Source organism: Lynx canadensis, chromosome B3, assembly GCF_007474595.2.
Source record: "Lynx canadensis isolate LIC74 chromosome B3, mLynCan4.pri.v2, whole genome shotgun sequence".
Classification (NCBI taxonomy): domain Eukaryota; kingdom Metazoa; phylum Chordata; class Mammalia; order Carnivora; family Felidae; genus Lynx; species Lynx canadensis.
The window spans coordinates 54,822,509-54,838,076 of NC_044308.2; the positions used below are offsets into that span (position 1 = coordinate 54,822,509).

General features: G+C 34.6%; 1 protein-coding gene across 1 annotated transcript in view; it reads left to right on the forward strand.

Moving 5' to 3' along the window:
- CEP152 (centrosomal protein 152) overlaps positions 1–15,568 on the forward strand; it is an 88,509-nt gene that overhangs the window by 27,437 nt on the left and 45,504 nt on the right. The window contains exon 13 of the mRNA XM_032593643.1: positions 13,822–14,026. Coding sequence (XP_032449534.1) covers positions 13,822–14,026 — 205 coding nt within the window. The remainder of the gene's footprint in view (positions 1–13,821; positions 14,027–15,568) is intronic.

Consider the following 15,568-nt stretch of genomic DNA (forward strand, 5'->3'; position numbering starts at 1 on the left):
AGCGCTATGCAAGGCTCTGGGAGTAGAGCATGAAAGACGAGGATGAAACCCTCCCTGACTCCAGGGAGTTTACGTTTTGCCTGGATGAGGAGAGGGAGACATATTTGTGGGCCACTACGTGCTGTGTGCTAAATGTTATCCTTGATGTACAGAGACGCATTTATCCAGTCACTCATTCTCCTGGGTGTGGGAAACGGATGAAACGTGGGTATTTGGAAGAGATTGTATTTAGGCTAAGGAAAGCCTTCCTCAAATGCATCCAGATGCCACACCATCACTGTCCAGTTTATAATTTCAGACTAAGTTTCGTGAGAGTGTTTACGACCTGTTGTGTTTCAGGTATCCTGCAACTAAATACAGGTGTACGTATCTCCTGAAGGGTTTGCTCTACAATAGGTTTTAGAAGTTAAGTATGTTCATAGTATGATCTTTTTGAAACAAGATGACATTTAGAAAATTGAAATCTAAAGTGATCAGGAAGTAAGGTGAAACAAGATGTTGGTTTAGTTTAATAAGGCTTCATTTGTTTGGCGGTCAGTCTTTAGGGACTCTCACCTTGACAGATTACAGCTACGATCCAGAAGGAAGCTAAGAAGCAAAGAGCAGAACAAAATATGTGGTGTGTTTAGCTGGAACCACCTTCAGGCTCTCATCACAGGGCCTTACTGACTTAGATTTGTTTGGATCCCAGGAGTTATCTGAGTTCCTGGCTGCCGAGTAGCTGGGGAAGGTGATTGGGAGCGGTACTACCAGTGTTTCACTCAGATAGCTCAACCTCAGCAAGGAGAGGACGACAGCAACTATAGCTGCGATCTGCCTCAAAATGTCTGCAATCACGATCTTGAGTTATTGAAGAAAAAGGATGTGTGTGTTATATTTTTTAGACAGATTTACATACAATTTTGAAGTTAAAATGTGGTCATCTGGAAATTTACTGCTGTGAATGCCTCATTTCCTGTTAATGCCAGATTAATTCTGAATGGCTAGTGGAAAGGGCATGGTCTTGAGATGCAGATTTTGTTTTGATTTGTAGTTTTGCCATTCAGCACTAGCTTTGTGATCTTGGGCAGGTTCCTTGGCTTTTCTGAGCCTGTTTTCTTATCAGGTTTTTTTCTGTTAAGTAGATTATAGATATCTCTTGGGGGTTAAAGTGAGGATTAAGATAAATAATGAATATAAAGGACCTCATATAAAATGTTCTTGCACTTAGTAGGCATTTAGTCATTGATAACTATTGCTATTATTATTTGATAGATGATTGGTTAAAATATACCATTAATCCAGTTTTCATATTAATTCTCTTTTAACTCAACATATATCTTGTAAAAAGTTTTGATTCTCATCTCAGCCTTGGGGAAACATCAGATCTGTATTTTCATTTCAGGGTTGGGAAAACCAACCAAAGCCGAACTCTTTTGCCCAAGAGGACATGCTATATTAGCAGCAGAACCATACTTGAGCCCCAAACCATTCTGTCCTGTAAATCTGTCCTATTTACATGACAAACCTTTTTGCTTTTGACTTCCTTCTTCTTTCTGTTTTGCATTTTAGAGGATTAATGATTTAGTTCATGTCAAAAAAGATTTTTCTCCGGTTGTAATTTGTGCAATAAATAGCCTGGGAATTTGGAAAATAATACATATATATGTTATATAAAAATAATGTATACTTTTTCAAGTAGACTTAATTCATCATGATGTTTAATGTGTTCTGCTTCTGCCCTTTGTATTTAATTCATACTCCTAACCAAAACCCTACAGTAATTTAAAGCACATGCCTATAGATAACCAACCTGAGACCTCACATCACTATCATAGTCATGTCACTGTCACAGTAAAAGGGTTGCCACTCCTAAGCACAGAGTGAGTGGTCACTGAGATTCAGCCTGAAGACGTTCAGTGAAGCGCACGATATGCGGAAAGAGGTTTAGCTTGTAGCCCTCCCATCCACCAGCAGTTTAATAGATAAGAATCTGAGCAAAAAGTAAAAATATTTATTTTTAGGTCAGAGTGAGAGGAGGTATAGGAGAGAAGAGATTTGTACTTTTTCTCTGCTGTATTGTGATTCTTAGAACGAGAGGAAGCCACAGTTTTCCCAGTGTTGAGAATTTTAGTCCTGTGTTGACTTGAGCTGCTTTCAAATCACTGACCCAAATATTAGCGGCTCCAAGTTTTTATTCTCAGCTACCACCTCCCTCAAGCTACTGCCTAGTAAATTTTAAGGGTTTAGCCTCAGTGTTCTATTTCACATTCATGGAACTTGAGTAGCTAAATCTGCATGCAGCTTGCAGACAGCTTCCCTCTCCCTTATTATAGTTGGCTGCGAAGCTCAAATAATAAACCTTTAACAAGTGGAATGCCTTTTCCCTTTGGTCTTCTCAGCAGGCTTCATAAGGGACTACAGTTTATTTGGACTTAGGGGAACCAACTTCCACAGAACTCAGCAGGACTGGTCACCACTGCTGATTTTTTTCCCTTTTGGGAAAGAAGAGAAAATTATTTTAGCAAGCGCTTTTCTCTGCTCTCTGACTTGGCTCCCTCTAGGAGTACATGATGTGCTATTTCAGTGATCAACATTCAGTAAGAAAAGAAATTAGGGATGCCTAATTTGTTAACTGAGTCAAAATAAGCGTTCTGCTAAAAGTGCACATCTTATATAGCTTAGAAAAATGCATTGTAACTTATTTTATATTTCTTACGTAATTATATTTCTATTTTATTTTACATCTCTATTTCCATAGGAGTGGTTTAAATAGATGAGATCTATACAGACATGTTTACATTATATAACATATACAAAAGTTGTGTGTATTGATAAATATGTAGTGTATTGCAAGGAACTCCTTTTATAACGCCTAAAAAAGCCTAATATTTTGTTCATTCTTTGTCTCTCTGTATAAGTGTGTGTGTGTGTATACGTACAATGTATATGCATTCTAACCTTTCGTTTGGAATCACCATAAACCGAAAAACAGCAAAAAATTAAACTCAGAACTCTTTATTTTTTTTAGAACTACCTTTAGTGTTTTAGAACAGTTTTAGAGAGCCAGAAAAATTAGTACAGATTTTCTCTATACTCCATACTCATTTTCTTCTGTTAACATCTTATACCATCATGGTACCTTCGTTACAATTAATGAACTAATAGTGATACATTATTAGAAACTAATGTCCATACTTTATTTGGATGTCCTCAGTTTTTACCTCATGTCCTTTTTCTGTTCCAGGACTGCATCCAGGATGCCAGGTTAGGAGTCATGTTTCCTTAGGTTCCTCTTAACTTTCCTTGTTTTTGATGACCTTGACAGTTTTGAGAAATACTGGTCAGGTCTTTTATAGGAAGCCCCTCTTGGAATTTGATGTTTGTTTTATGATTGGTTTTCTCGGGGGTTTTGTGGAGGAAGACCACAGAGATGAGGTTCCATTTTCATCACATCATACTGAGGCACATACTATCAACTACTTATTTTTTTTTAAAAAGAAACTTTCTCCTTTATTATGGAAAAAATGGAAAATACAGATTAAGAAAACAGAAGAAAATTAGAAGCAACACAATCTTACTTCACCTCCCATGAAGAAAACAACTTGTGACATTTTGGTGTATAACTTCCACATTATCTGTGTTGTATATTTCTAAAAGATAAAATAATATTGAATGTATTTTATAATATATCTTTTAGCATATTCTGAAATCTTTAGATGATAATGTAAATATTTACTAATGGATATGTGGATGAATGAACTATGTTTTAGTAATACACTTTAATTTTTTCATTATAAGTAATGCAATATTATTATCACAAGCTTGTTTGTAGTCAAGTCTTTATTGACATCTTTACTTCCTTAAGATTTGGGTGTATATCCTTGCTAAGAGGTGTGCACATATTTGAGGTTTTTGATACATATTGCCAAGCAGTCTGTAGTTTGCTTATTACGCATGTCATGTGGCAGTTCCTATTTCTGAGTATCCTAGCTAGTGCTGAGAGTTACCACTTCTACTGTTTAAAATTTTTATGTAGTTAGACCCATCATTCTCTCTACCTGTCTGATTTCTTGATGGTATTTCTCTAGTAATTTTTATAATTTTGTTTTACTTTTTAAACCTTTTAAAATTGAGAAAGTGCATGAAACATAAGTGTATAGCTTAACGAATGATTTTAAAGCGAATGCCCATGGAGCCACCACCCAGAAATAAACATTGTTAGCAACTGTTCATATGCCTCTTCCCAGTCATAATCTTGAAGTTAACTACTATCTTAACTGCTAGAGCAATTGTTTTCTGGGTTTATTGTTACCTTGTAAGACCTAATTATTCATACCTAAACACTATAGATTCAGATTGCCTTTGTACAGAGGGAACTCATACATTAGATGTTATTTTTTTCTTCTATAATTGTATTAAGATATATTTAAAGTACCATAAAATTTACCCATTTAAAGTATGCAGTTCACTGGTGTTTCATATATTCAGAGTTGTGCAACTGTTACCACAACCTAATTTAGAACATTTCAGTATCCCCAAAAAGAAACCCTGTAGGTATTATTAGTCATTCCCCATTACTCCTTCTTGTCCTCACTGCTCAGGCAATCACTAACCTACTTTCTATTTATGGATTTGCCTATTCTGTACATTTCACATAAATGGAATCATGTAGTATGTGAATGTATAATGGAGTCATGTAGTATGTGGTGTTTTGTAACTGGCTTCTTTTACTTAGCAGATGCTTTCACGGTTCATCCACATTGCAGCATATATCAATACTTCATTCCATTTTCTAGCCAAAAAATATTCCATTGTGTGAATATATATCATATTTTACTCATTCATTCATCAGCTAATGGACATTTATTTGAGTTGTCTCTACTTTTTAGCTATTATGAATAATTCTGCTAGGAACATTTGTGGACAAATTTGTGTGGGTATAGGTTTTCATTTCTCTTAGAGGTATAGTTGACCCTTGATCAATGCAGGACTTAGGGGCTCTGACCTGCTGTGCAGTTGAGAATCTGCATATGACTTTTGACTTTCCAAAAACTTAACAGCTAATACCCTATTGTTGACTGGAAACCCTACCAGTAACATAAACCATTGGTTAACTCATATTTTGTACGTAATGTGTATTATATACTGTATTCTTACATTAAAGTAAGCTATAGAAAAGAAAGTGCTAAGATAATGATAAGGAAGAGGAAATACATTTACAGTTTTGTACTGTATCAAAAAAAAAAAAATCCACATGTGAGTGGTCCCGTGCTTTCAAACTTATATTATTCAAGGGTCAACTGTATATCTGGGAGTGGAATTGCTGAGTGATGTGATAAATCTACGGTTAGCATTTCAAAAAATGGTCATACTGTTTTCCAAAGTGGCTGCACCATTTTACATTCCCTCTAGCAATGTATGAGGGTTCTAATTTCTTTATATCCCTGCCCACGCTTGCTGTTTGGCTTGGATTTGTTAATGATGTAGTTTTTATTTGATGGCTAACTATGTTGAACATCTTTTACTATGTTTATTGGCCATTTGTATATCTTCTTTGGGAAGATCTCTTCACATCTTTTGCCCATTTTAAAATTGGGTTTCCTTTTATTGCTTTTGAGAGTTCTTTATATATTCTAAATACAAGTCTCTTGTCAGATGTATTATTTGCAAATATTTTTTCCTGTGGGTTGTCTTTTCACTTTCTTGATAGCATCCTTTGAAGCAAAAAAAGTCTTTAATTTTATGAAGTCCAAGTTACCTATTTTTTCTTTGGTTGCTTGTGCTTTTGATTATTTAAGAAGCTATTCTCTAATCCAAGGTCCTCAAGATTTATACCTATGTTTTCTTCTAAGAGCTTTATCTCTTACATTAGGTCTTAGGTTCATTTTGAATTAATTTTTGCTGTATGATATGTAGAACTTCATTCATTTGCATCTGGGTATCCATTTGTCCCAGTACCAAAATTGTTTTGACATCCTTGTCAAAAATCAGTTGACTGTAAATGTGAGGATTTATATCTGCGCTTTCAATTCTGTTCTACTGATCTGTATGTCTGTCCTTATGCCAGTGCCATACCGTCTTGATGTAGCTTTGTAGTAAATTTTGAAATTGGGAAGTATGAATCTTTCAGCTTTGTCTTTTTAAAGATTGGTTGGGCTATTCTAGGTCTCTTGCATTTCCATAGAAATTTTAGGATCAGTTTCTCATTTTCTACATAGAAACCAGGTGGGATTTTGATTAGGGTTGCATGCAGTCTGTAGATCAATTTAGGGGAATATTTCAATCTTAATCAATGTTGGGTTCTGATTCCTGAACATAGGATGTCTGTCCCTTTTTTTTTTTTTTTTTTTTTTTTAGGTCTTCTTTAGTTTCTTTCAGTGTACTACTCGTGTTTTGTATTTTTGTGGTTTTCAGTGTACTAGTCATATAGTACTTCTGTTAAATTTACTCCTAGGTGTTTTATTCTTTTGGCTATACTTTTGTTGGATTATTTTCTTAATTTTATTTTCAGGTGGTTAATTACTTAGTGTACAGAGGTACAGTTGATTTTATATATTGATCTTGTATCCTGACCCATAGCTGAACTTGTTAATTTAGTTCAACTAGTTTTTTAGTGGGTTCCTTAGGATTTTTTGTATATAGGGTCATGTCACCTGAAAATGGAGATCATCGTACGTCTTTCTTTCCAATCTGAATGCCTTTTATTTTTTTCTTGACTAATTGCTCCAGCTAGAATCTCTAGTACAATGTTGAATAGAAATGGTAAGAGCAGATATTCTTGTTTTGCTCCTCATCTTATGGGGAAGCATTCAGTCATTCTCCATTTAGCATAAATGCTAGCTGTGTGTTTTTTAAAGATAAAGGTGTTCTTTAGACTTTTATTCACTTAACATTTTGTTGAGACTCAAGATGTAGCATGTAGCTGTATCTCATTCATATATATACGTATACATATATATGTATATATATATGTGTGTGTGTGTGTGTATCTTTGATTTGTATGAATATTCCAGTTTATTTTTCAATCTACTGACCATAGATTTTTAATGTTACTTCCTAGTACAATGTACGTACATTTTTATTGGATATATATACTTAGAAGTGAAATTGCTTGTAGTATATGTGTTTCAACCTTAATAGGTAATACCAAAATTTTTCAAAGGAATTGTGCCAATTTACATCCCCACCAGAAGTATATGAAAGTCTTAATTGCTCTGTCTCTTTGCTAACACTTGATATTTTCAGGTTTTTACTTTTAACCATTTAATGTGTAATGATAGTTTATTGTGATTTTAATTTGCATTATCCTAGATTATTATTGAGATTGAGCTCCATTGAAAAACCTATCTCTATTGTGTTTATTGGTGTGTGTGTGTGTGTGTGTGTGTGTGTGTGTGTGTGTGCGTGCATGTGCCTGTGTGTGTGTATGTGTAGGACTTGCTGATGTCCCTCCTTAGTTTTTTTTTTTTTATTTAAAAAAAAATTTTTTTTTTTAACATTTATTTATTTTTGAGACAGAGAGAGACAGAGCATGAACGGGGGAGGGTCAGAGAGAGAGGGAGACACAGAATCTGAAGCAGGCTCCAGGCTCTGAGCTGTCAGCACAGAGCCCGATGCGGGGCTTGAACCCATGGACCGTGAGATCCTGACCTGAGCCGAAGTCGACCACTTAACCGACTGAGCCACCCAGGCACCCCCCTCCTTAGTTTTTAAATGACTGTGTGTGTGCATGTGTTCTGTTGATGTGTTGGATTTTTTCCTTTTTAAAATATCTTTTTGTATATAAATTCTTTGATGGTTATGTGTATTGTACTTATCGTCTCACTTTTTTTTTTAAATCAGTTAAAAAATTTTTTTTTAATGTTTTATTTATTCTTGAGAGAGAGAGAGAGAGAGAGACAGAGCATGAGCGAGGGGCAGGCAGAGTGAGACAAGGACACAGAATCTGAAGCCGACTCCAGGCTCTGAGCTGTCAGCATAGAGCCCGATGTGGGGCTTGAAGTCACGAGCCGTGAGATCATGACCTGAGCCGAAATCAGGCACTGAACCCACTGAGCCACCCAGGCACCCCTCGTCTCACTTTTAACCTCTAAATTTGTCTTTTAATGAATGGAAGTTTTTTAACTCTAGTTAAATTTATCAATCTTTGTGGTTAGTGCTTTTTATGCTCTCTTTAAGAAACCTTCCCTGTTATCCTATGCTGCCTTCTAAAAGCTTTAATGCTTTGTCTTATACTTTAACCATCTCTCTGGAATTGCTGTCTTGTTAGGGTTTTTCTGCTTAGTCTTTCTTGTTTACACCTTCAAATGAATTTTATAATTAAGCTTGTTTTATTCCAGAAAAAAAAATCCTGACAATATTTTTATTAGGATCACGTTGAACATATACATTAGCTTAGGGAGAGTTGATATTTTTATGATGCTGAATTCTTTTATCCAAGAATATAGCATGTCTTTTCATTTCCTTAAATCTATTTTAGTCTCTCAAGATTGGTTTGAGACTAGCTTGTTTTTTTTTTTTTTTTTTTTATCTTTAGGTTTTTGCACAATTCTTGTAAAATTGATGCTTAGGTATTTCATTTTTGCAATAGTAAATAGGGTATTCTTTTTCCATTATTCTTGAGCACTGTTTTGTATATATGACTTCTACATTTTGTGTTATAACCTGTTTTCTAACTCTCTGTTTGTAGTGGTTTTTCCATTATATTTTAGGCTTTCCGAGATATAATTATATCATCTGTTAATGGAGATAATTGTACCTCACTTTTTTCCACTTATGCTCCAAATTGCTTTCTCTTTCTGGTTACATTAGAGTTCCTCTATCTTATTTAGATGTTGATAGTTTAAATGCCGTTTTCAATGTGACTGTACCATTTTGCATCACCAGAAGCAATGTCTGAGGTGTCAGTTGTTCTACATTGTTGTTAAAACTTGGTGTTGTTAATCTTTTTTAATTTGAATATTTCTAGTGTGTGTAGTGATACCTTACTGTGGGTTTAATTTTTATTTACCTATTAACCAGTGATCTAAGCATCTTTTGCTGTGCTCTTCTTTCCCTTTCTTCTTCCTCTTTTCTTCCTGATGTGGTTAATTGCCATTTGTATATATTGTTTGGTCTTCAGAAATTTCAGGATATAAGCCCTTTGTCTGATATGTATGATGTGAACATTTTCTTCCAATCTCTCGTTTACATTATCATGTTCTTAATGATATCTTTTGAGGAGCAAAAGTTTAAATTTTTATGAATTTAGATTTATCAATGATCTCTTTTATAGTTCATGGTTTTGGGTCCTAATCTGTCACACAGATTTTCTTTTAGGATTTTAAAAGTTTGATAGTTTTACCTCTTACATTTATATCTATGGTATAAATAAATCATTATGGATTAGTTTGTTAGTATGATGTCCATTTTATTCATACCAATATCCAATTGATATAATACCATTTGTCAAAAAACTTTTCATTGAGTTGCCTTGATATCTTTGTTGATAATCAATTGGTCATTTGTGGCCCATTTCTGTACTCTCCATTCTGTTCCCCTGCTCTTTTTTGCTGTTCATATTCTTGATACTGTAGCTTTATAATAAGTCTTGAAATGTGTTGGACAAGTCCTTCAGCTTTGTTTGTTTTCAAAATTGTTTTGGCTATTCTAAGTTCTTTGCATTTCAAAATAAATTTAATGACTGGTTTGTCAATTTCCACAATAAAGTCAGATGGAGTTTTGATTGGGATTGTGTCACATCTATAGATCAATTTTGGGAGAATTGACATCTTAAGAAATTACTATTTGTCAATTATAGCTAAATAAAGCTGAAGGAAAAAAAATTGTCTCCCAGTTTCAGAACATGCATGTTATACCTCTCTATTCTTCAGTTTCTCTCAGTAATATTTTGTAGTTTTTATACAGAGATTTCTCTTTGGTAGATAACATTTCCCTTTAGATTGACTTTAGATTGAATTTAGAATTGAAGTTAGATTGAATTCCTTAATTTCCTTTAGCATTTCTTCTAGAGTATGTCTGTTGGCAACAAATTCTTAGTTTTCTTATATGAAAATGTCCTTTTTTTGGCTTGATTATAGAATTCTGGATCAACTGTTCTTTTATTTCAGCACTTTAAATATATGTTCTTCCCCTGTTTCTGGCCTTGGTGATTTCTGAAGAGAAATCTATTATCTAAATCCTTATTCTTGTGTGTAATGGTGTAGTTTTTCTTTTGTTGTTTTCAAGATATTTTTCCCCTTTACATTTCAGCACTTTATGATGTGCCTAAGTGTTGTTTTTTTTTTTTTTTAGTTTATTTCATTTGGGGTTCACTGAGCCTGTTGAAAATGTGAATTTATTATGCCTTTAGTAAATTTGTGAAATGTTGACCATTATTACTTTAAATACCTTTTCTGCTCATGTCTCTTTCTTCTCTCCTTATGGGTTTACAATTATACAACTTAATTTTTTTTTTATCTTTCTCATAGTTCCTCACACTTAACTTTTTTCCATCTTTTTTTCTGTTTTCAGATTGGATAATTTCTGTTGAGCTATTTTCAAGTTCACTCATTCTACTGTCATCTCTGTTTTATGAAGCCTGTATAGGGAAGGCTTTTTATTTCATTTTTTTTTTAACTTTCAGATACTGTGTTTTTCAATGATAAAATTTCTATTTGGTTCCTTTATAGTTTTTACTTCTGTGTTAAGAATTCCTAGTTTTTCATTCACTTTAAATATGTTTTCTTTTACTTCATTGGACACAGACATAATAGTTGCTTTAAACTTTGAAAACTCTTTGTGATAGCTCCAGCATTAACATCTATAGATTTTTTTTTTCTTGCAAGTTAGTCCATTTTCTTGGTTAGTTGTGGGTCGAGTAATTTTAGATTATATACAGACCCACTTTGCAGATACTGAGTTTTGTTTGTGAATCGGCAACCCTATCGGTGCCATTTTGCCAACAATATTTGCTGATTTCATGTCTCTGTGTCACATTTTGGTAATTCTCACTGTATTTCAAACTTTATTACATTCATTGTGGTGACCTGTGATCTATGATTAGAAATCGTTAAAAGCTCAGATGTTGGTCAGCATGTTTTAGCAATAAATTATTTTTTAATTAAAATTTATATATTTTTTAGACATAATGCTATTGCTCACTTAATTGACTCTTCATTTGAGTAGCTTTATTGAAATATTTGCTTTACTGTAGTGGTCTGCAATGAAATCTGTGATATCTCTATGGTATGCCTGTAGTAGACATATGATTTTTACGTTGTGTAGAAACTTGTATGGGTGTTTCAGATCTCAATTTATTGGTTCAAGCCTTTGCTACATTGGTTTGAATCCATTCTTGTATGCATACCTCAAGAGTTAGTCACTGTGAGATATGTGTGTATGGTTCATATTTCAGTTAAATTCTCTAAATATTTGACCTGCTGGTTTGTGGGTTTGTTCTGTGCGTGCACAGTTCAGGGCCTTAGACTGAGGCTTGCATACGTTTATGCACAGAATTCATGACTCCTTTTTCTGGTTTTCTTCTTTCTCGGAGTCTTCCTGCTCTCTCTCTTTATCATTGGTTTTCAGCAGTTTGATATTAATACAACTTATGGTTTTTCTTCATTTTTCTGTTTGAGATTCATTGAGCTTGTAGGTTTTAATGGGGTTTTAGTTTTCATTGAATAGGAAAATTTTGGTCATTAAAATTTTTTTTTTTATTATGCCCCCTTCCTCTTTCCTTTTCTGGGACTTCAGATACAGTTGGGTTAGATACAACTTAACATGCTCAGTATACTTCTGTTTTAGTCTTCTTTCTCTCTATTTAGTTTTGTAGAGTTTTATTGCTGTGTTTATGTCTGCTGATCTTTTCTGCAGTATTAACTAAGCTGTTAATCTCATGCAGTATATTTTTCATTTCAGATGTAGTTTTTGGTCTAAAGTTCAGTTTAGGTCGTTTTTGTATCTTCTGTTTCTCTCATTGTACTCATGTGTTTTCTCTTACCTTCTTGGACCTGCACAATATATTTAATTAATTTTACCACTGGCACCATTGCTGGCACCATTGTCAGTTTCTATTGATTTTTTTTCCTGGTTGTAGTTGATACTTCCCTTTTATTTTATTTAAAAAAAAATTTTTTTTTTAATGTTTATTTATTTTTGAGACAGAGACAGAGCATGAACGGGGGGCAGTCAGAGAGAGGGAGACACAGAATCTGAAATAGGCTCCAGGCTCTGAGCTGTCAGCACAGAGCCCAACGCGGGGCTTGAACTCACGGATCGCGAGATCATGACCTGAGCCGAAGTTGGCCGCTTAACCGACTGAGCCACCCAGGTGCCCCACTTTCTTCCCTTTTATATTTTCTTTGCTTATTTGCAGGCCTGGTAAGTTTTGATTAGATGCTGGACATTTTGAATTTTATATTTTAGATGTTAGATTTTGTTGTATTTTTAAAAAATATTGCTCTTTTTTGTGACACACTTAAGCTTCCTGGGATTCTTTCAAGGTTATTTATTTATTTATTTATTTATTTATTTATTTATTTATTTATTTACTGGGTGGTCTTAGGAAAATATTTCTTTTTTTTCTAATTTAAATTTTCAGTTAGTTAACATATAGTACAATATTGGTTTGGTTTCAGGAGTAGAATTCAGGGATTCATCACTTACATACAACACCCAGTGCTCATCACAAGTGCCCTCCTTAATACCCATCACCCATCTAGCTCATCTCCCACCCACCTCCCTCCATCAACCCTGTTTGTTCTCTGTCGTTAAGAGTCTCTTGTGGTTTGTTTCCCTCTCTTTTCTTTTTCCCCCCATTTTCCAATATGTTCATCTGGCCCCATTACTGAGGCAATATTTGATATTCTATGAATTAGGAGATCTTTTCACTATAGTTCCTTGGAACCCACAGTATTTCCAGCCTTATTCTTTTCCTGCAATTCTTTCCCTGGACTTGCAGTAATTTTCTCACATGTATACACAGATCTCCAGTGCTCTTTTTCTGTGTAGCTTCCTTTCCTATAGTATTTCCCTCCTTAAATTCTAGCCATTTTGACCTTCCCAAACTGAACTCTGCAACTTGGTGAGATTGCTAAGCTGTCTTTGGCCTTTCTTTCCCTGTGCAGCAGGCTGGAAACTTCCCAGGGAGATAGCAGCAGCAATCATAGGGCTCACCTTGTTTGTTTTTCTTTTTTCAGGGATCATTATGGTGTGCTGCCTGCTGTCTAGTGATTGAAAGCCATCCCTTAACATATTTTATTTGGTTTTCCAGTTTTTTTACGGCAGGAAGATAAATCTGGCATTTTTAATCCATTACGGCAAGGAGCAGAAATTCTCCAGTTTTGAAATTTATTGAAACTAAAATTGGGATTAAATTAGCATGGCTTTTATTTTTTTTATTTTCCCCCTTAATTGCTCAGATATCCATTCAGACTGGTGTTTTAGTAAAAGAGATACAGAAATTGCTAGTCAGGATGACTAGTATTTTACTTTTCACTTCCTCCTTTATTTTCATGTTGTTTCTCTTAGAGTCATAAAGGGCATGTGTATATAGCACACAACTTGCCAAAAACCAAAAAAGCATGCCATATTGAAGTTCGCCTGGTTTAACTCCTTTCAGTGAGGCAGATGGTCTAAGCATAATAATGGCCTTCTTATGAATAAACTCACTTCTATATATGGGGACATAGCAAAGGTGACAAAGCTCATATATGACAAAGCTTAAAACTGTTTTTGAAACACCAGTATATAGTTGTGTAAGTCACAAAACTCTTCACAACTGCAATCACTTTCGAGAAATAACCATGCTTGATTTGTTACTCGATTTCGTATTCAACATGATGATTTCTCCTTTAGCATTGTACAGCAAGAAGACCCAAATGAAGAGCTTCCCAGAGACGAGGTCGTCCTGAAGCTGAAAGCACAAGTGCAGCGTTTGCTGGGGAGCAACTCAGTGAAGCGTCATCTGGTGTCTCAGTTACAAACTGAGCTCAGAGACTGTCATAAGAAAATTGAAGATCTCCAACAAGTGGACAAAGATGAAAAAAGCATCAAGGTTGAGGTTTGTAGAGTTAAAAAGCCATTTTTAAAAGACTTTAATGAAGAAAATGCTTACAGTCTTCACATTTAAATCAAGCCTTTGTCTTTCAAGGTCTCATTTGATTTTATTTAGAAGTAAAGTGTAAAGAAGGGAATGCCACATAAAGAAATATATTTTCTAGTTCCTTTTGCAAAGCACCTCATAAATGAGATGTTAGTTAGGCAAAATTCCTTTACCACAAATCCAAGGAAGCAGTCTACGTAACAAAGTATGTGCATTTCCTCAAGATTGGCTTGTATCAGCAGTGTTTTAAAGCCTTAAATTCTCCACAGCTAAATCCCTTAGCATTTTGTTTATGACATTTCTCTTGCCCATGTTCCTATAATGAGTCTTTCTATATAAGGAAATTAATTATATAGTGGTGGCGTTGTAAGTGAGAAAGGCACAGAAACAGGTTATGTCAGAATCATTGAATCTACTTTTATTTATATTTTTTATTTATTATTTTAAAAAAAAATTTTAGTGTTTTATTTATTTTTAAGAGAGAGAAAGAGTGGGAGCAGGGGAAAGGGAGAGAGGGAGACACAGAATCGGAAGCAGGCTCAAAGCTGTCGTCACAGAGCCCGATGCAGGGCCCAAACCCACGAACCGTGAGATCATGACCTGAGCCAAAGTCCATCACTCAAGTGGCTGAGCCACCCAGATACCCCCGAATCTACTTTTATATGCTTCAGTTGGCTTCCTTACTTCATAGATGAGGAAGATGAAGCTGGAGGAATGTGACTTCATAGATGAGGAAAATGAAGCTGGGGGAATGTGTGACATTTCTGAGGTTAGAGTCCATCTTTAGGCAAATTGAAAGTAAAACACTTGACTAATAATAGTCAAGATTATTTCCCCAAGATCTTGCTATCACAGAAATTCTTACTCTTGCCCTCATTTAACAGCTTCCTTTTCTATTCTTCCATATTTCCAAATCCCAACCATCTATGCTCTCAATAGAAAAACAAAAAACAAAAACAAAAAACCTAGTAATGAAAGGGAAGGGGGAAAATGAATGTAGGTGGTGTATTCCTTTTCCTTCTGGAAGGAAATAATATTTTACTTCCTACTTTAGTACTGTTTTAGCTCCTGATTCTTTAAACTAGGAGTTGTGTTCACTAAAATAGTCCTATTAAGGTATGTAAGATGTTATATGGTACTAATTATTATGGAATTTTGATTGTATATATTTTCCAAAAAATAATAATGTGTTTTCACTGTTTAAATCCTGCCCAGTTGGGCAATATTCCTTCTTCCGAGTAACTGTATTTGATGAGCATAACGCTGATTTCAGTGTTAACAACCAAATGAGAAAGAACCCCCAACCTCTAGCACATTGAACATCTTTATGTCAAGCTGTCTTGTTTATGCGTTTTTTAAAAAGGATGAGAATAAATGCGCATGTTTCAATTTGTGTTAGATTAGAATCGATTGGTTCAAGTATTTTGGTGAGAGTAGCCTAGGATTTAGGAACGTGGTTTTGAGTCTTGAATTTTAGCTCAGGTATCCACGGTTCTTGCT